The following is a 20146-nucleotide window of genomic DNA, read 5'->3' on the forward strand; positions in this document are numbered from 1 at the left end:
GGGCACCCGGTGGAGGCAGGTTTCCAAAAACAGGAGAGCCAGGGAGCCTGCAGGGAAGAGGAGAGCGGGGCAGGGTGAAGGCAGTGTGGGACTCTTGCCCATCCCCACTGTCTGGCCTATGACCTGCAGGTGGGGGCCAGAGTGCCCCCAAAGCATGAGCTCTTCTTCAGGTCCATCATTCCTGCCAATGGCCATCAGGCTCCCCTCAGTCCTGGTGCAAATAAAAGCACCAATGGCTCCATACTTGGGTATACAACCAGATAGCCACAAAGCCTGCTTAAGTCACCAACCCTCCATGTGGGTGTACACAGGGAGTGGGCTTTAGATCCCTATGTCCCTTCCAGCTCTGATGTCCTCTGGAGCCTTGAGTATAGCCTCAAAACAACATGGGTGACCAGAGCAGCCGCATTTGAGCAGAAGCGTCACCTATGTGGTGCTCACCCTGGGAAGCACACACAGGGCTTTGGCTTGGAAAGGCCACTAGGCAGGATGCTGGCAGTGGTGCTGTGTTAAAGCTGAGTGTGTGTGGAACTTCTGGAAGCAGACCCAAGACACAGGTCACTGGGCACTGCTTGAAAGAAGCTGAGCAACTAGGGACACAGATAGGAGGGACTTGATCTTTTTGTACCTTTTCAATTTTTGAACCATTTAATTGCATTATTTTAACAACAACAACAAAAAGTAGTTCAGGAAGTGAAAAGATAAAGTTATGGTCAGGGGCTCGAGGCATCTCTCTCTGGTTTCCTGCTCTCTTTCACAAAGCTTCTAAGTTGGATGGGAAACACTCATAGGTGCCTGTCTAGGGACTTCTATTTTTGCTGTTGTGTGTGCCAGGATCTCTTTGCCCTACCATCTGCTCCTACCTGTTGGAGACCAGATGCACGCTCTGCTCCTGAGCCCGCGTAGCACCAGGCCTGCAGCTGGGGCAGGCCAATGGGCTGGCAGGTGGCCGCCAGCTCCTTGCAGAGGAAAGCAAAAATCAGATGGACAGGAAGGTGGGCTCTGCAGGGTGCTGAGGGGTGCGGTCTGGCAGAAGCTACCCAGCTGGCATCACATGGTGCGGCTGTACTCGATGCCACCCTTGGTGGAGATGCCTGACCATGGTAGGAAGCTGCAGAGAAGGCTATGAGCCTGGCGGTAGATCCTATGTGGGATGGAGCAAGGGCTCAGGTTGGCTAGTGCTGAGCCCAGGTGCTGGATATAGTCCGTGGACTCTGTCAAGGAAGAATGACTTCCCCCATCAGTCCTGCCTGCCTGCACACACTGACACACAGTCGGCATACAGACGGAACACTGCACTTTGTGGAGGTCCAAGCACTCACTGAGCACTGCAGAGCACTGGAAAGCCTTGATAGAGGAGCCTTCTACTTTGAATAATAGCAATGGTAGAGGATGATGATAAAAGCACCTTTTGGGCAAAGCCTTTAGCTCAAAGACAGGATGCCCATTCTAAGGTGATACATAGGGAATGAGGCAGGGGTCTATCAGGAGACAACTGTTCCTGATCCTTCCCCAGACTCCCAAACCTTAGCACAGGAGGAACAGAGCCCTGTCCTTTCAAGATGGGGCTCAATGGTGCTGATGCCTGGATGCCCACAGGGGCCTGACTTCACATGAGCTCCGTGGCCTCCCTGGTTCTGGTCACCTCCCTCTTCCCTGTTTGCTTGTCTTTGAGGTGAATGAACCCTAGACTTACTCACTTGAACACCACTCCCCCTGCCACCAACCCCACAACTGCTGTGGCATCTCCTGGTTTTCCTCCTGCCAGGGCTGGACAAAGAGCTAGAGGAGGCAGTGGGGTGGGGAACACTTCTGGGGTTGTGCCCCTACTATGAGGAAAATGTGAACCCAAGTGTTCAAAGAAAGTAAAAGTTTTTTCACTCATTCTTCTCTCCTGATAGCACAGGCTGCCTGGGCAGGGGCTTTGGTCTGCTTTGCTCACTATTGACCCAGCACACCCAGCACAGGAGGTTGTCCATCAGTGATTGTGGAGCGGATGGATGGATCTTGGGCCCAAGGGGTTAAAACCCATCCCTCCTGCCAGGCTGAAGTTGGGGACCTCCTTTCCTCACACTGATCAGACCCATGCACAGCACACCTGATTATCATCTGAAGGTGAGCATGGAGCTGACTGACTGATTCAGCAGCCCCCAGCCAGGAAGTCATGTGTCCTCCCCCAGCAGCAAAGGATATAAGATGGTCCAGGGAGGGTGGCCGCCATTGATGTAGAGGACATAGGTGAAGCCATCTTTGAGGACCCCTCGGATGGAGTAGTAATAGGGCAGATAGTGATGCTGCCTAAAGTCTCTGTTTTCGTAGAAGTTTATCGCTGTGTTGTTGGTGGTGAGGACATGCAGGTAGATGGCTTTGCAGTGGTCCTGAGCTGTGGTTGATATGTGATCTTTTAAGCTTTCAAGTAAAAGGGAACCTTGAGAGAGGAGATGAGGGTTACACATAGTAAAGCAGTTATTTTATTTTGAGACATGGTCCAAGTTGCTGGGGGTCTTGCTAAGACATAGGTTCAAGACCCAGGCTGGTTTTGAACCTATGATTCTCTTGCCTCAGTCTCCCAAGTCACTGGGATTACAGGTGTGAGCCACTACACCTGGCATGGCAGGCCAATTAGAAAGGGCAATGAGGATGGGGCTGTGACTTCTGTGAGAGTCCAAGGTCTCTGTGCTCAGATCAGATCCCAGCCTCCTGTCACCTCCCACTGTGAAAGCTCATGGCCAGATGGAATTTGTGAGCTGCAGACCACTGTGGGCCACTTGCATGGCCTGGAGGTGCCCTCCTGAGGACTGGACAGACAGTGGAGGCACACCAATCTTTTAGACGATAAGAATAAACTGGAGGCCCTGAGCTTAAAATGAAGACTGCTGCTCACTGTTGTGACCGAGTGGAACGGGAATTTGATGACATGCATCTGATGAATGTTGGTGTGTTCTATTTCTTCATTTATGTTTTCTGTTCTCAATAGAGAGCGTCTAGCCAACAGACAGAGCTGTTGTGTGTGGTAGTAGGAGGGCAAAAGGGTTGGTCTATTGCGAGGCCACCTGGGAGCAGATGCTGATCCAATTGTGACAGATTTGGGAAGGAAGCTACTGTGGAAAGGCCTGTGATGTGTGGAAAGAGTATGGGGAAGGCCAGTGGGGTGGGAGACGTGCTGGGAAGAGAGATAATGTGGGTCTGACCCAAGACAGGCAGGAGGAGGTGACTGAGGATCATTTAGAAGCTGGATTCATCAGGACAAGGGAAGTGACAAAATTGGGGGGGAAGGGTACCCAAAACATAAGCCCACTGCCCCTTACCTATGCCATGCTTCCTGAATTCTTTCACTACTCCCAGACTTAGAATGTACGCAACTTGTGTGTCAACAGAGAAGTTGGAGGCTAGAATATCTCCATCCTAAAGAGAAAGAGATGGAGTCAGGATAAAGCACAGAGTACATGGCAGAGTCTGTCCGTGGTCTACGTGCCCATTCCCCTGGCCCTGAGGCCTGGAGCCACATGGGTGGGAAGGGAAGAACAAAGAGGGTAAGGGAAAGTCACCCTGCCTGCCCATGGAACTGAGAGCATTTGGGCCCTGCTGGCAGAGGGCGGCTACTGTGAAGATGCACCGTGAGGGGCTTTTCTGCAGGATGAGAGGCTGCTTCGTGCCAAAACTAGGTAGCTTAGGGCAGGTACAAAGGCACACCTGTCCAGCAGGGATGTGTAGCAGGTGTTCAATACAGCAATGAGACAGATGGACAATTATGCCCTGGTGGTCCTGAGGAGGGTGTGCAGGCGAACACATGCCCTCCTCCACTACCCATGCCAGGAAGAGCATTGCAGGGCTCCACCAGCATCTCCACGCAGAGCCCTGCATGGGACAATGGTGAATCCAGCCACCAACAGCTTCTTAATTCTTCCACTTCATAAAGAACAGGAAGGACCTGCCAGGTGTGTGGTTTGCTTCCTTAAGGATGGACGCTGGGCGACTCAGCCTTTTTGCTCCCCAATCATGCCGGGTGGGGTAGGCTTGGGCCCTGCTCTGAGTCAGCACCCCACCCACAGTGAACCCAGCAGATGTAGACTCTGCCTGAAGCCCTGGCTGACGGTGTTTAAGTGGCCCTGCCTTCCCCAGGGTCGAACCCACTCAGTCTCTCAGAAAGGCCCACGTGAGTGCTGGGGTGTAGAGGTTCCCCTCCTGAAGTCCAAGAGCAAAATGGTCCCCAAGCCTGCCTGGAGGGAAAACAAACACATTCCAGAAATTTCTAGTCACCCTTGTGGGGAAGCTGGCTGATGGCCTGGGGGCACCTAGGAAAAATCTACAAGAGGGAGAATCAGGTAACAAGGTAGGAGAAAGTGGGACAGTGTCCCACAGAAGAGGAAAGATCAAAAGAATATTGATCTTGCTCTCTCTCTGCTATATCTTAGCACTGAACAATGGAAGAAGAGGCTCAGGAGGAGCTAGGCTAGAAAAAGCTACTCTCAGATGAAAACAACTGCGCTAAAACAATCACACACGAATTGGGGTAGACATCAGTGGTCCTGGCTCCTTAAGAGGAAGAGATGTCGCCTTCCTTGCTTTTTGTTTGGTGCTGGGGATAGAACCCAGGGCCTCATGCAGGCTAGGCAGGCTCTCAGGTTTCCCCCTCCTTGGAGTAAATACCAGTGTGGTAAACACTATTGGGTCACTGTGACCATAATTACTAGCAGAATCTATCAAAGTCAGTCAGGAGGAATGTGGTATGTGCCTGTGGCCTTACAGCTTATATTTAGAGCACGCGTGCCTACCTGAGGGTGCTGCAGATGCTCAGCATTCTGAGGTAGGTAGGGAGGCCTGAGGGGGATCTGTGAGGTTGGGTATATCTTTACTTTCACTAGACTTGAGCTGGAACTTAGCATTTCCTTGAACAAACCACAGTAGGACTGGCAGTTTCTATGGCATTGCCACCAACACAAATCAGACATTTTTGTATCACATGACAACTGTGCAGATATTCAATGTATCATTCCTGCTTCAAAATGATTGTCCTTGTTAGGCCTGCTGAGGTCTTATTACTTGCTGCATGTGTGAAGGCACACGTACTCCTATGTCAGGTACACACAGAAGCCGACCGGACACGAGTCTCATGCGCTGCTCTGAACCCTCAGGTTACAGGCTCCTGAGACACAGGGCCACAGTGCACTCGTGTGACTCTATCGCAAGTCCCCTGCAGCCATGTCCGGTGACTATCGTGTCTACCACCACACAGACGTACCTCTTTATGTATTTTGGTCCTGCTCTTAATTTCAGCTACTATCATTCCCACAATGGCACCTCTGTAGGTCGCAGCAAGGGAGAAGAACTTCTTGTTGGATGTGATGTCACGATACCATGAGTCTGGGTACCTGGGGAAAGACACACTCAGGTGAGCCTGTGGGGCTCTGGCCATCACTTAACTACCTATCACAGCTCTCTTCTAAAAAGCAGCCAACATTCCAGGCAGGAATGGGAACTGCCGATGTAAAAATGATTTTACTAGATCTACGATATGAGAAAGGAAAGAAAACTCCAATAAAATTGCCTCCATGGAGCAATTCATGGAGGGAAGCACAAAGTGGCCTATTTCTCATCTGGGCAAGCTGAGATCTTAGGACCCTTGGTAACCCAGGACACTGGGTGATTTGGCACTGAAAACTCGTGGAAGTGATCTGAGGAAGAGCCAAGTTCACAGGTGGGTGGCTCTGAGTTTCCAATACTTCCCTGGACGGGCGGGAAGGGGGGAACACAACCTCAAGGGCAACATGTCGTTAGGGCTGCTCACCAAGAAAGCCGAGATGCAGTCCCCACCCCCAGGGGAACGTGGAGAACACCTCATGCAAAGGCCCAGGATGTGGTCATGTCAGGCAGATCCAGCACAGGTCAGGCGGGGGAAGGCATTGGGATTCATGGGTTTTCCTTCTTAAAGATGGGAGAGACCTAACAGGTTAGACTGGACACATTCTTCAGACCAAGAGCAGGAGGACGTGATACAGGGGCGCGGCGTTCTGCCCTACTCAGTTCTGCAAAGGCCACACCAACCATCCAGTGAGAAGTTCCTCACAGGGCTGAGTACTGCCCAAGCTCCTCCGAGCTCCAGGGGTACACAGCTGGCCCTGTGGTCAGAATGTAGTGCTGCTATCTCACAGTGCACAGACCAGTGCACAGACCATCATTCCATCTCCTGAGAGCCTGAGGCCTTAGGCCCATCAAGTTCTGAGAAGAGACCTCTGCATTATATATAGCACTTCACTGAACATATCTGTAATTAAAGTTTCTGAGCAGATTTCTTTTGGGGAACTTCACATGAGGAAGGAGGTGAGGTGGGAAGAGCCGTGGAGCAGACAGACACAGGGGCTGAGCTCCACTGCCCACCTGGTAACTCTGGACTGCCAAGGCCCTTCCAGGCCTGCTCCTAACTGTACATTGTGACAACATGGGCTGATGGGTCCTCTTCCAGTTTCAGCACTTGTGGATCCATGTTCTCCCCTCACCCCTGCATCCTGCAGCTGGGACACAGGTGCCCAACACTTACTCGATGGGGAACCAGTCACCACACAGGTGCTTCACAGTGTCTATGTCATCGTGGCAGAGGAGACGCAGGCTGACCTCGCTGAGGGCACTGGATGGCACCACCTCTGTCATTCACACCTGCAGGGAGAGGAGGCAGCATTACCTCACATTACGTTCACCTGTTCTCTTCTGTACACTGACCCTGGCGGGCAGGCAGGCAGGTAGGCAGGAGGGGACCTGGGGCTTCCCATGATGGAGTGTCTTCTCTCACACCCATATAGCCTCCAGGTGTCACGGTCACATCCTTTCTGCAGATGAGGAAGAGCTAGCAAGCTGTCTGTGGGATGTTTTTTCTTTCTTCTTTGTTCTGAGGTGCCACAGCTCCTCACAGTGGCCTGGCTTCATGTCTTATGACTGCGTCCCACAACTTCAGACGCACAACAGTCCCAGCCAGCCCGACTTCTTCCAATCATGGCTTGGCAGCAACCAAACACAGATATGGGGCTCATTCCCCTGGGGCCAGGGAATGGCTGGGTGTCCCAGGCAAGCAGTGCTAGCTAGCACCACAGTGGATCATACTCAACTTCTCCTCCGTCTAGCAAACACAGGCACCCAGAGTTCAAATCAACTGCCAGCAACTTTTAAACCCAGAAAGTACACTCAGCCCAGGCTAATGGTTGAGCAGCTGCCTGTTTTACTCAGGAAGGAAGGAAAGAAGGAAGGAGAGAAAGAAAGGAAGAAAAGGCAAGTGAGGGAGGGAGGCCAAGAGCTGGGCTCTGACAAAAGGGAAAACAGTTTCCTCTTTTTCAAGTTGAAAAATAGTAATCAAAATGGAAAGGGTTACACACTCATCCTGTCTTCCTAGGAGGAACTGTGCAGCTCATCTTAAATGGCCAAGGAAAAGTTCTTTTTTGTGTTAGTCTATTATTTCTTTTTTTGAGGAAAAGTTATCACAAAAGAACAAAATTCAGTAAAATTAGAAATAATGACAGAATCATAAAGTCATTATTTTGAAACTACCAAAGGAAATCTCAGAACCCAGACGCCATCAGAGTGTTAGACCAGCAGGTGAGAGGCAGGGAGGTAAAAGCCCGCTGACAGGCATCCAGCGGAGGGCCCTCCCCAGCCTTAGGTCAGCCCTGCCTCTCAGGCCTTGGGTTGGGACCAAGCTTCAGGGGTTCCTGCCCAAAACTGGTTCTGAACCCAATGGAGCCTTTAGACCAAACTTCCTAGTTGCAGATAACACTCAGCACAGAACAACAAGAGAAAAGAGCTCCAAGAAACTCAGATGTCTGACATTCCACATTAATTCTTTTCAGGAAGTCAAAGTCAAACATACAAAGTAAATGAGAAGAGACAAGGAGAACTAGATTTAATAAGTAAAGCCCTACCAGAGAAATAAAGTTGAAACAACACTTTGGGGAGACAAACAGCCTGGCCAGGAGGGAATGTTATGAAACTATTACTAATTTTCTTACATGCCATAAGGCAGAGAGGTAACATATTTCCTAGGAGATGAACGCTGAAATACTTGGGAGTGAAGAACCATGATGTCTGTTTTAAATGGCTCAAAAAAAAATTTACCTATGAAGTGAGTATGACAAAAAGCTATCAACTTTTGAACCTAGTGGGTAGCAGGGCACACCACAGGCATCTATCACCCTATATGTGCAACTTTGCTATATCTGAAACTTTTCATGATAAATGTGGTCAGGGAAGGACTATCATTACTTGCCTCAGTCCAGGCACTGTGCAGAGAGCTAAGGGACCTGGACACTCAGCCATACCAGCTGCTCAAGGTCGCTGTGCCTGCCAACCTGACCATGGCTTATGTCTGAGTCGCCTTCAGCTTCAGCAGCCTGCAGGCCCCAGTGAAGGATGGAACAAGATGCCTACCCATCATTTCACCCCAGGCAGAGCTCTAGAAGTCCTATCAGCTAAGCTCCCACAACATAGCTGATTCTGAACAGGAAATCATTGCTTAGCTCTCCCCAGAAAGAGCAGTATGTGCACGGGCAAATGACACCAACCAGCAGAGCCATGGCCTGGGTGACCACAGGCAGACCTACCTCAAGAACTGAGAGGCTGACACATAGGAAACAGAAGCAGCAAGGCTTGGATCTCTGTGGTTGCCTGGGGCAGGGGACTGACCACAAAGGTCCTGGGGATCAGGGAATGACTTCTTGGGGGATACAAGTGTACGTTGATTGTGGTGGTAATGATTACCTCCATACACACCTGTCCAAACAAGCTGAACTCTATGGTACATGACATTGTCTGTGTATACAAACATCAATGATGATTTAAAAGCTTTTTAAAAAATTTTGTTGAGAGGGCTGGGGATATAGCTCAGTTGGTAGAGTGCTTGCCTCACATGCACAGGCCCGGGGTTCAATCCAGCACCACAAACAAACAAACAAGCAAACAAACAAACACAAATTTCTGTTGAGGCCTGATAGAAAAGAGAGAAATCCATAGTAAACTAGAATCTCTTATGTCCTGGGATTTACACATTTTTTTCCTTAGTATTCTTGGGACAAGGCTCTTCCCAGTTCCACTTTGAAGAAAAAACAGGCTGTGAGACACACAACTTTGTAGACTCTCCCATTCCTATTGAAAGTACTTCCATGTTTCTAAAGACCAATTCTTTAGAGGCCTTGGTGTAAAAACAAAAATAAGTCACATTCGACGGAGGGAGAACACTGTGATCACAGTGTCTGATCTGACTGGCAGCAACGAGGTGGGAGATGCTGGCCACACTGTGCCACGAGAGGAGATGTCGGGCCACTGGCCTGTGGTTTACTAGCCTCCCTTTAGACCAGGGGTCTATGCTGATCTAGAGGCCGAGACTCCCAGAGGCAGGGCTACAGCCCCATGTCTCCTCACCCTGCTCCCACCTCACACATCCTTTTGTGGGAAGGCTGGCCTTGGGCTGGAGCTGGTTAAAGGAGGTCTTTTGACTAAGCAGGTCCTCTTTTCAGGTCTGGCAAGCCATTTCTGGGGATCAGGGGCCTGAATCTGTGAGGATCACTGTTGCCACCCAACCTGCTCTGTGGGAGATCTGTGCCTATGAACATAAGTGAGAACAGACACCAAAACACCTCTATCTGGACAGGCTGAGACCACACAGGAAGCTTCTCTTCTGGGCCATGGTTGGCCTCAGGTGGCCATGCTGTCTGCCCATGCAGGGACATCCATCTCCCAGGCTCTCAATGCTGTTGGTAGCCAGTTCCTATGCTAAACAAAACTGTGAATTAACCCAGGTAAGTGTGGGGCCCCTAAAAATGGCAGGGCCAAAGCCTCAGTAGATGGCAAAGAATGTTCCAACCAACCCACCTCTGAGCCATCTCCTGACACAGGGCTTGGTCAAAGAACTCTCCAGGCCCACAGCAGCCCGCAGGACCAGTGCACTGGGCCTATGACTATGCGTTCCATTCACCTGAGAGGCTTTCCTCAGGTGATGAAGCACAACCAATGCCGGAAAGACAGAGTGACTAAGGCTTAGAGCAGAGCCAGGCTTGAGCCCTAGATGACTTCATGTGCCATTCACATGACCAACACTCTGGTGCTGGCACCTGTGGGGACCCTCATGTGCCCATCTGGAACTTTCCAACAAATACTTATGCCCCACTGCTCTAAGGTTACTACGAGACAGAGCCAAGAATCTCAATGACTCAGCTACAGTAAAGGGATCAGCAGAGAGAAGTCAGCACAGAGGCCCCGGGAGATGGAGACTGGCACTGTCTGTCTCAGGCCCTCTAAATGGAATGGGTACTATGGCTGTGCTGGGGGGATGGGGGCACCAAAGTCACAGACATGTGAGCCATCTTCTGGTATGTTTGCCTAAAAAGGCCTGAGACACATTTTCTATGACAAGCAGACATAGTATAGAGGAGAATCAGAAATTCACCTGACTTTTTAAGGCAGAACATGAGCTGGGGAGTTTCTCCCTGGATGTCCTGGCCCTTTGTCTTCAGGACATGGGTGACTGAAGCAATCCAAAGAGGGGCAGACAAAGGATCTTCCAAGATCCAAATGAAGAGCACGCCCTGCTGGAAACTGGACCCAACTGGCTCTGGTTTCCTCACTGCTCACTCCTCCTACCTCAATTTTGTGAGGCTGTTTGCAAACCAACCCCCCCCCCCCCTTCATACTGAAATAATCCCTCCAGTCACAGGACTGAAGGCCACTTTTCCCTGAGGTCTTGTGGCAGTAGGAAGAGGCTGGCACCTCCACTTGTCACCATCTCCACTTGCAGAGCCAGGCAGGGCACCCCTTCACCAACACCACTTCCCAGGGCTTCCATGTGCTTGGCTCACATAGGGAAACAGAGCTGCAAGATACCCCAACATCCCCAGGCACAGGCACAGGCACATCCTGTGCCACACATCACTGCAAAGTGCTGGGGCATTCAGGATCCGAGGGACATAGAATCCCGCAGGTTCTAGTTTAGGGAGGAAGGGTTTCCTGGTGACACAGAAGCACTTCGCTCACACCCGGAGTAAGAAGGTGGGGGCAACCCTATTTCCTGGAGTTTGCTTTCCTTGGCAGGCCCAGTCCTGTTGCCCCCAAGTCCACAGGGGCCACCCACTTCTTCAGAGATGCTGCTTCTGTTACCAGACGAATCAGCAGAATTTTGAAAGCTTATCCTGCTCTCTTAACTGCTTGAGAGGTGCACTGGACTCCACCCTCAACCTCTGGAGCAGCCATCGGGTCCAGCCAGCATGGCCACACTACCTGGGCCTTCCTTCTCTTTCTTACCATGGCTCATCTTTGCCAGCGCCAGGCTGGCCCTCCACATGCCTTCTATGTTGTGCCCCTTGTGCTCCAGATCCTGCTGAAATCTAGAGTCCCAGCTCCCCAGGCTAATCCCAGCAACCATGAGTCCCAGGATGGCTCTCCAGCTCTGTGCTTCAGCTTCTTTCCTGTGACTCTAAGAGGATTCTACCACCTTCCTCCAAGTTTCCGGGAAGATGACACAGGCCCCAGCCAGCTCTACGTCTCCTTCCTCCCTGATCCACACAGGCCCCCATCCTGCATTTTACAATCTTCACTGCTGCACAAAATTCCCTCTAAGGGACCGTAGATATCCTTGTGCAAGAAACGTCTTTACAGGCCTCCCTGATGCTTCCTTGGCCTTTAATACCAGGACCTGCTGCCAGCCTCCTGCTTTCCTCCCTCATTCTCTTCTTAGACTCACCAACTTCTACGTGGCTCATGGGAGTCCATCCCAGCTGCCCCTGCCCCTCTTTGAGACCCAGCAGCCTCCCCTCAGGAAAATCCCTCCCCAAACTCTGTGCAGCTCTTCTCTTGGTCATTCTTTCTCAGATCCTCATGTCCCTTTGTTCCATGACAAAGCACCGTCCTTGCCCTCACCCTGGGCACACCAAGTTTCCTCCCAAGCAAAGCATGAAGGAAGATGCACAAGCTCCTCCACCAACAGGAGCTGGACCACAAGGCCCCTGGGAATGTGAGATTCTGCAGACACAGGTCCACTGGCTTGGGAAACCCCACAATGGTGAATGTTAAGCTTTTGCCTTTAGGACGGATGGAGGAGAAAAGGAAAAACACACCAGTGACACTGTCGTGCACAGCAGTGAGATAGGCGAAGGGCTAAAAGCGGAGTGTGGAGGAGGCAAAGGCACCATTCACAGCTCCTGTGTTCACGAGAGCAGCTGTCCTGGCGGAGCAAGCCGTCTCCACAGCAGCCTGGGCTTCTTCCAGACTTCAGTGTAGTAGGAAGATGAGTCATTTGCAGGGTGACAAGAAACAAACACCCACCTCTCTTTTTCTGAACAGCAGCCTCTTACTCAAATCTTCATGCTCTCAGGGGAGCCCATATATTGACCACATATAATTTGAGACACATTTTTTAAAATATTTTTTTTAGTTGTAGATGGACACAATGACTTTATTTTGTTTATTTTTATGTGGTGCCAAGGATCAAACCCAGTGCCTCATGCATGCTATGCAAGTGCTCTACCATTGAGCCATAATATCGGCCCCATTACACATCTTTAAGCAGTAACTAATGACACCAGAGGATTCTGTTTGTTCAAAATTCTGTTTAGGACCAGCTAAATGAAGGAATGGTATCAGCAAACAGAAAGCAGGGGTCAAGGGAAAGGGCTAGAGAAAGGGAGATGGGAAGCTGCTCCATCCTATCTTGTGGTTATCAAAACCACAAGGAGCTGGGCCTGGTGGCACACACTTCCCAGCCACTCAGGAGGCTGAGGCAGGAGGATCAAAAGTTTGAGGCAAGCTGTGGCAACTCAGAAGACTCTGTCCCAAAATAAACAATGAAAATAAAAGAGGGGGACTCAGCATATAGCTCAGTGGTAGAGGGCTGCCGGGTTCATCCCCAGTATCACAAAAAACAACAAAACAAAAAACTCCTCATGGATCTGTTCCCTTAAACTGCAGGTTTGGCCCCATGTTCTTTATGCCTCTGTTAAAAATAGCACTACATGATTCTGGCGAGGTCCCAGGTCCAGACCCAGTCCTTCCTCTGGTGGAACATTCCCTCCACTTCATACTGTGACCCAGTGTGAACATTATTAACTTATCGAAGGTCAAGCCCTGCTCTGGGGACTGGAGAATTAGCTGTGGGCAGTGGGACTCTCACCCACAGGGAGCTGCAGAGCTGTCCTGTACCGTGACCTAAGTACAGAAACTGCTGCTCTGGCTAGAGGGTTCCATGGTGAACAGCAGACCAGCAAACACTGCTGTCACCTGATCTGGAAAGGGAAACTCTTCCCCCACAGGGACAAAGAAATCTATCCCCTCACACCTTCCTGAACACCACACCTGAAGTGCACAGGGTCACAACAGGCGGAAGATGCCTCTGCCTGTGTTGTGCATCTGCCTGGCTGGGCTGGCAGTGCTTTCCTGTTCACCAACCAGCTGAATCCCCCAGTCACTCTGGGTCTCCACTAGTGAAGTTTAGGGCCAGACTGTGCCCTAAAGTCAGATTGAAGGAATGATGATTCACCTTTGATGCCCCCTCAGTCAGCATCAGAACTGCAGAATGACAAAGACAAAGAGGAAGAACAGAGAGAACAAGACCCAGGAGGAAGAGAATGGGAGACTGGGGGCCAGAAAGTGTGGAGCCAAAACCAGACACCATGGCTAAGTAGCCTGAAAGCTTCACGTTCCTGGCATAGAAAACAAGGTACAGGGGGCTGGGGCCCATCACTCTTTGCTTCTTTTGCTGCGATTTCTACTGGGGGTTATTGTGGTTTTTTTCTTCCTTCCTTCCTTCCTTCCTTCCTTCCTTCCTTCCTTCTTTCTTTCTTTCCTTCTCTCTCTCTCTCTTTCTTTTTTTAATATTTCCATTTCTGGGTTTGCATTTAAGATCCTCCAGAATCAAATACATGTTAAATATGAAATTAGGTCAGATTTGGCATAAATTACTATTTGATTCTGATCATTTTTTTCTTTTTCCTTTTGGGTGTTGAGGAATCAAACCCAGGGCCTCATGCATGCTACTCAAGAACTCTACAACTGAGCTATAACCTCAGTTATAGTTAGCTGAGGTTAACTTTTCTAACTAAAATGATATTCAGAAGGAACTCAAACTCCTGTCTGAATTTGTCTCTGGAATCATGGCAGATGTTTGTGTCTTATCACTCATTTCCCTCTTAGTTTTCTGCAACAATCTTGGGTTGTTTTTATCATCAAATAAATAAATAAATACTTTTAGATGGTTTGTTAAAATAGTCATATAGGATATTTAAAATTAGTAGTGACTGGGAAATTTTACAGCATCTCTTCAAATTATGAGTAGAACTAGTACCTATTATACTAAAATAGACTAAGCACTGACTTTTAAACCCTGTGCCCTGATCTGGACAGACTAAGCACTGACTTTCATGGCACTTGGGATACTGGTGCCATAAATAAAAGTTCTCAACAAGACTGCAAGTTGTAGAGGAGCCTGTAGATAGGGTGGCCAAGCAGGGTTCCTGTGACCAATTGGAAAAATTATTTTGACGTTTTAAGACAACCATTTCCAAAAGGGCTTATTTTTGGAGAATGGAATCTTTCGTTTTTAAAGTATAAAAGTGTAAAATTAATCTGTGTTCATAGTAAAGTTAATAATTCATAAGCAAGGGCTGGGGTTGTGGTTTAGCCGTAGAGTGCTCGCCTCACATGTGCAAGGCCCTGGGTTCGATCCTCAGCACCACATAAAAACAAATAAGTGAAATAAAGGTACTGTGTCCAACTACAACTAAATAAATATTTAAAAAAATAATTCATAAGCAACAATAAAGAATTTTGTACTCATCCCCCCAAATAATAATAGTCACAGATTTCTTGTGGTTTGTATGAGAAAAATAGTTTTGATACAGGCAAGGTCTTGCCTGGTGAGGGGCCTGCAGGCTGCACAGGTGTGTCTAAGCCATGCTGCCTGGGGAGACAGTACCCTTTTCTGCATGCAGACTTTAGTAAAAGGCTATATGGGGCGTCCTGAGGGTAAGCAAAGTAATCTGAAACTCTGGGTTAAAGAGGATCAGCAAATGTCTGACTGGCGAGATGTGCTGAATGCTACAAAAAACAGGAGTGAACCAAACAGGTTACAAGGGCAGTGGAACAAGCACCTTCTAGAAAAACAAGCATGGGAAAAGTATCTAAGGGCAATCCACGAATGCCAAGGGAATGATGAAAATAGTGCTGCATCAATATTTTCCAGAAGAGTCCTTTTCAGTACTTAAGGAAATACTACCTACCTGCTGTTTTATAAAGTGGTATTGCTTTCTTCTAACAGTTATTTTCAAGCTGGGCTCAAATGTCAATACTTTGCTGCCTAATGGATCCTACTTCAGGAATAAACAAAAAAGAAGAACTTCATTGATTTTAATAACAATAATTATATCACAAAAAATAGAGCTGGAAGAATATTTTTTTTTTAAATGTGCTTTGCTAAAGATGACAGAATACCTTTCTTTTGTCTTTCTATAAAAGCAAAAGGAACAAGGACTTTCTCCAACATTTGTTACGTGTCCCTATCCAAGACCACATCTTTACTTTGCTGGAACTTTGAATCTGTTTAGAATGTTTATTTCTGGCATCAGTGCCCCAAATGCCATGCTATTCCAAGGGCACCAGATTTAAAAGCCAGAACTGAAAGTCTATTTTAGGGCAAAATAAGTAGTCATTCTCCTTATAATTTGAAGAGACATTTGAAATATCTATGCTGTCACACTCATGATTGCTTTCACCATCATTTTTGGTATGTTTGGCTCCTCCTGGCCACATAGATCCTGACTGAGGTAAAGAGACATGAGGGAACTGATCCTCATTTGATGTCTCTCCCCTGGCTCAGAGCTGTGGCTACCTCAGGGTGACTGTCCTTCTCCTGCCAGCTTCCACACTGGGGCATTCCAGCTGCATTAAGCACCACCGCTCGACACTGACCTGGACCCCAAACCACTTCCTGCAGAAAGCCTTGGCTCCACATTCAGACCCCTTCTTCACAAGCACTTCACATACTCTGCTGTGCCCAGCAGAGTATGAACTCTTTCGTGTGTGTCTGGGTCAAACATACAGGACATTTTAAAATCAGCAATGTGATTGCTGGGCTCCTGACAGGCCCTGAACTGCTTGCTCTGCTAGTTCTTACCAGAGGCCATGCTGAAAAGAGTGACTGCAGTGAAGGAGGCCCAACTCTGGAGTACCAAAGGCATATACAACCCTTTCTGAATCACAGTCAGCATTTGAACTTAGCCTAAAAGAGCCAGCTTTTCCAGCTTCACTCTGCAGACCAGCATGTGGCTTGAAAGCAGTTCCAGCAACATACACTTCAGTACAGAGTCCACACCCCAGCCTTGCTTTCCGCAAAGGAGAAACACAGGTGTCAAAACCGCCATGAGGGTTTTGTGAGTTCCTTGCAGGGGATGATGAGGCAATAATGGATATCAAATGTAGATCTGCAGTCACCATTTAAGAGAAGACCTGCCTGATAAGCAGACACATTCAACTCAATGGGGAGAGCTGTTACCAAGAAGTGGGACCTCTGGCCCATTTTGGTCAAGCAAAGACAGTCACTGCTCTGAACTGCTCTGAAGACTTTGTCTACATGTGTGTCCTGTAACTGCAAGGTAAGGATTCTATATCTATGTGATCTAAACAATTCTTAGGCTGCCAGATGCCACAATGTTGCTAAGAGGTACACTGAGGCACCAAGTCATCAGCACACTGTGATCTCCAGGTCATGAACACCAGCACCCTTCCTGGTCTTGCTTCAGGTCTATCTTTTATTTTCAAATATCCTGACATCCAGGAGTTTTCTTCCATTCCAGTCAGAAGCATGCTGTTGCTAAGCAACTTGGACAATTCACATCTTTAGTTACTCCCCACGCTGTGCGTGGGTGTGGTTAAAACAAAGGGGGTGATAAAGTCACTTCAAATTACAACTGGGAGAGGCTAAAGATAGGACACATATAGACCTTAAAAAAAAAAAAAAAGAAAGAAAGAAAATAAACAATGCTTTATGTTGGCGTGTTGACACCAGATCATGCCTGACTTTGCAATACAAATCTAGCACATCTGCTATCTCTGTGAGATGAAATTCCAGCAAACCACAGCCCAGTGGAGGGGTCCATGAATGCCACAATCTCAGAGGGCTGATTTGCACCTTATTTCTGATGGGTACAAAATTCTACAAGAGGAGGATGAAGACCTATGTTCCCTGTTGTGATCAATCTGTTGGTCTGGAAAGATAGCCCTTCATTTTCTTCTGCTTGATTTTCCCATCTGCTCTTTTATAGCTTAGGCCAATTCACTGATGTATGCACACAGATGAGTATCTACACCTGTTTTTGCTCCAGGCCCCTTTTAACTCAACAATACTGAAGGTGACCCTCTTCCTGCCCAGTCAGAAATACCACCACAGAACTTCTACAACTCCCCTGGACTTCACAGTGTCATACAAGATTTGCATTTTGAGCCACACAACTTGCCCTGCTCCGTCAGATATGCGTCATCTACGGGTTTTATGTTTTAGATGTTTTGATAGAAGGGAAAAATCTCTGTAACAGGAAACCACCTCTCCAGGGATTTGGTACATCTTGGAGTGTCACTCTGTTGGGCTGTTACTCTTTTCTTTCAGGACCAATGAGTGACAAGAGTGGCACAAAAGCTCACCCAGCTCAAGGACTTGGCAAAGGGAACAGAGATCAAGGAAGCAGCCAAAGTTCATGTTTATTGCAGAGTACCTCCTTGTCTCACCTCCAGGCAGGGCACAGCTATTTGTCGGAGGTTCACAGAAGGCCCACAGCTTTCCCTCAACTTTGTCAGGGGGCAAACCACACAAGCTACAGATCCCCTCATCTCCCTGGCAAGTGCCCAATTCGTAGAGGTGGTGGAGGGTCTGCACGGCCGGTCCGTAAGCTCCCCGGAAGGCGAGCATTTGTCTTAGTGTTAAAACTACGGCTGGGAAGGGAAGTCGCGAGGGGACCAAGGCAGAGCCCTGGGCTTTCAGAAGCCCACCGGAGGGCCAACAAGTCTGCCAACAATCAGCCCGGCGCAACAAGTACCCAGAGGCGCGGGCCAGACCCTCTGCCTCCAAGACCCCGGGGGCGGGACTCCGCGCACCGCCTTTTAGTTCTCAAATTCCGCGACAACTCGCCCTGGGGCCCGGCGCGGAAATGACCCCAGGCGACGGCTGGCCACCCGCAACCCTCGCCCGCTTCTCGGCCGGCGCAAATTCTCGCCGCCACTGGAACCGGCCCGCGGGCTGGACGCTCGAGCAACGAGGACGCGCTGGCCCCCAGAGCCCAGCCTCCTACAGGCCCGGCCCGCAGCCGCCTCCCGTCCTCCACATTGCAGGCCAGAGCCCGCCGCCTCACCTCGGGCGGGAGCCGGTGGCAGCTGAGGGCGTCGCGGGGCTCAGCGCATCCTGGGGGCTCAGGGAGCTGGACTTGAGACCGCGCGGGGCCCGCAACGAGTTATGTAACCGGTAGGGGCCGCAGCCGGGACGGAGGCGGCGGCCCGCGGCACTTCCGCCTCCCGTGCCCGGCCGCGCCGCAGCCCGGAAGCCGATTGGACACCGCCCCGCGCGGCACCGCCCCCTGACGCCAGCGCCGCCATCTTGGGAGCGGGCAGGTCCCCCTTAAGCCGGCGGGGTGGAGGAGCGGCGGTGGTGAACCGTAAGCTCGTAGGGCGGAGCCCGGCGCCGGCGCCCTCTGGCAAGTCGTGGCTTGCAATAGCAGACGCGAGGTGGCCTCAGGTTGCGGCGGTTCATCGAGGAATTCACCCAGAGCTTGTTAGGGGACACGTGCTGAGCAAAGACTTTACGGGAACGCATACCTTGCTTTCAAATAATGACAGAGCTCCACATACCCAAAGGATGAAGCAAGAAGCTGCGTACGGCCAGGCGTTGAAATGAATAACCTCAAAGGATCTGATTACTATCCAAGAGATTGAAGTCATCGCAGACACTTTTGTGCCCATAATACTGTAAAAAATGTACTTAGAAATGTTAAAACTATTTTTTAAACATTTCGAGATGGAAAATGTTCCTAAAGATTTTAAAGTTTTAAAGGTAACTTGGCTTAACTAGATCAAGAGTGAATAGTTAAGTCTATTGTCCATGTAGTAGCTAGCGGAATCTTGATCTCCTTATAGCAACCTGTGTTTTCTTTTTGTAACAGTTTCTGTAAGATTCTTTTTCAAAAGGCTGGAAAATCACTTGGTCAGATGAAGATCCATATACTACTATTTAGAACTCTGTAGACTTACATTTTAAGCACCACAAATATGCTGTTGTTAGCAGCAGGTGTGGTTAGTGCTTGGACCCCTTTAAGACATTTTGAGCATTCGATTATATTTAGTGTGTTATTGTTGAATTATTTCTAGTTAATCATGTTACAAAAATTAAGATTGATTATAAGATTCACACAAATATGGCAAAATAAAGGGAAAATGAGGGTGGGCATGTAATAAAATGCACATTATGAAGTCCTACTTTTTAAACATGTCCGCACTTTTAACTGCAAGCTTTTCAGAATCCAATATGAAAAGACAATTGGTTACAGGATTCATCTAACCAGTGTTTAGGAGAGTATTCCCCTGGAATCCATTGTCCCATACTTCTTCCTCTTTCAGAAAAGAAATCCGAAGGAATTCTAATCTGTCATGTCTCGTTTTTTGCTTTTTTTTTTTTTTTTTTTTTGATATTGGGGATTGAACCCAGGGGCACTTCTTTACCACTGAGCTACACCCCAAGCCCTTTTTGTTTTTAAATTCTGAGACAGGGTCTCTGTAAGTTGCTGAGGCTGGTCTTGGACTTGAGATCCCCCTGCCTGAGTCTCCCCAGTTACTGGGATTACTGGCATGTACCACCACACTTGGCTGTCATATCTTCTTGTAGTGATAAAATCCCACTCCTTACAGCAGGCCAAATCATTGTCAAGATAAGCTTATACTTAGCCTTCCTTGCAGCAAGGGCGGGCTCTGTTCTAAAGTTTTTACTGGTGACCAAGAGGGAAAGTGAGGTCGGCAACTTCTGTGTCACATCCTTAAAAGGCCATTGCTGATATGTTAACTGGTGAAGCTAGGTGAAGGGTGCACAGGTGGTTACGTTATTCTTTTAGATATTCAGGAATATTGAAATTTTCAAAGTAAAAAG

At 48.9% G+C, this 20146-nt stretch overlaps 1 protein-coding gene across 2 annotated transcripts; it reads right to left on the reverse strand.

The window, feature by feature from the left end:
* Window positions 1-950: 950 nt before the first annotated feature.
* On the reverse strand, window positions 951-18519 carry Naa60 (N-alpha-acetyltransferase 60, NatF catalytic subunit). 2 transcript variants are annotated; one of them, XM_027940548.2, is made up of 6 exons: window positions 18366-18519; window positions 6539-6654; window positions 5243-5372; window positions 3309-3405; window positions 2194-2428; window positions 951-1207 (listed from the first exon to the last, which is right to left on the reverse strand). In XM_027940548.2, the coding sequence occupies exons 2-6, from the start codon at window positions 6646-6648 to the stop codon at window positions 1051-1053; spliced, it is 729 nt and encodes a 242-aa protein (XP_027796349.1). In that variant the 5' UTR covers window positions 6649-6654; window positions 18366-18519; the 3' UTR covers window positions 951-1050. The 2 variants fall into 2 exon arrangements, with proteins under 2 accessions (XP_027796349.1, XP_027796350.1); XM_027940549.2 differs by lacking the exon at window positions 18366-18519 and adding an exon at window positions 5789-5925 and having other exon boundaries at window positions 6539-6624.
* Window positions 18520-20146: the final 1627 nt, after the last annotated feature.

This window comes from Marmota flaviventris, chromosome 19 (genome assembly GCF_047511675.1).
Source record: "Marmota flaviventris isolate mMarFla1 chromosome 19, mMarFla1.hap1, whole genome shotgun sequence".
Lineage (NCBI taxonomy): Eukaryota > Metazoa > Chordata > Mammalia > Rodentia > Sciuridae > Marmota > Marmota flaviventris.

What these genes read in the sequence shown, in the direction of transcription:
- Naa60 (XM_027940548.2), bottom strand. Translation starts at nt 6,648, where the DNA reads ATGACAGAGGTGGTGCCATCCAGTGCCCTCAGCGAGGTCAGCCTGCGT. An exon ending in GGTGACTGGTTCCCCATCGA is followed by an intron (nt 5,373 to 6,538) that starts GTAAGTGTTGGG and finishes GTCTTTCCCCAG; the next exon opens with GTACCCAGACTCATGGTATC. An exon ending in GGACCAAAATACATAAAGAG is followed by an intron (nt 3,406 to 5,242) that starts GTACGTCTGTGT and finishes CTTTCTCTTTAG; the next exon opens with GATGGAGATATTCTAGCCTC.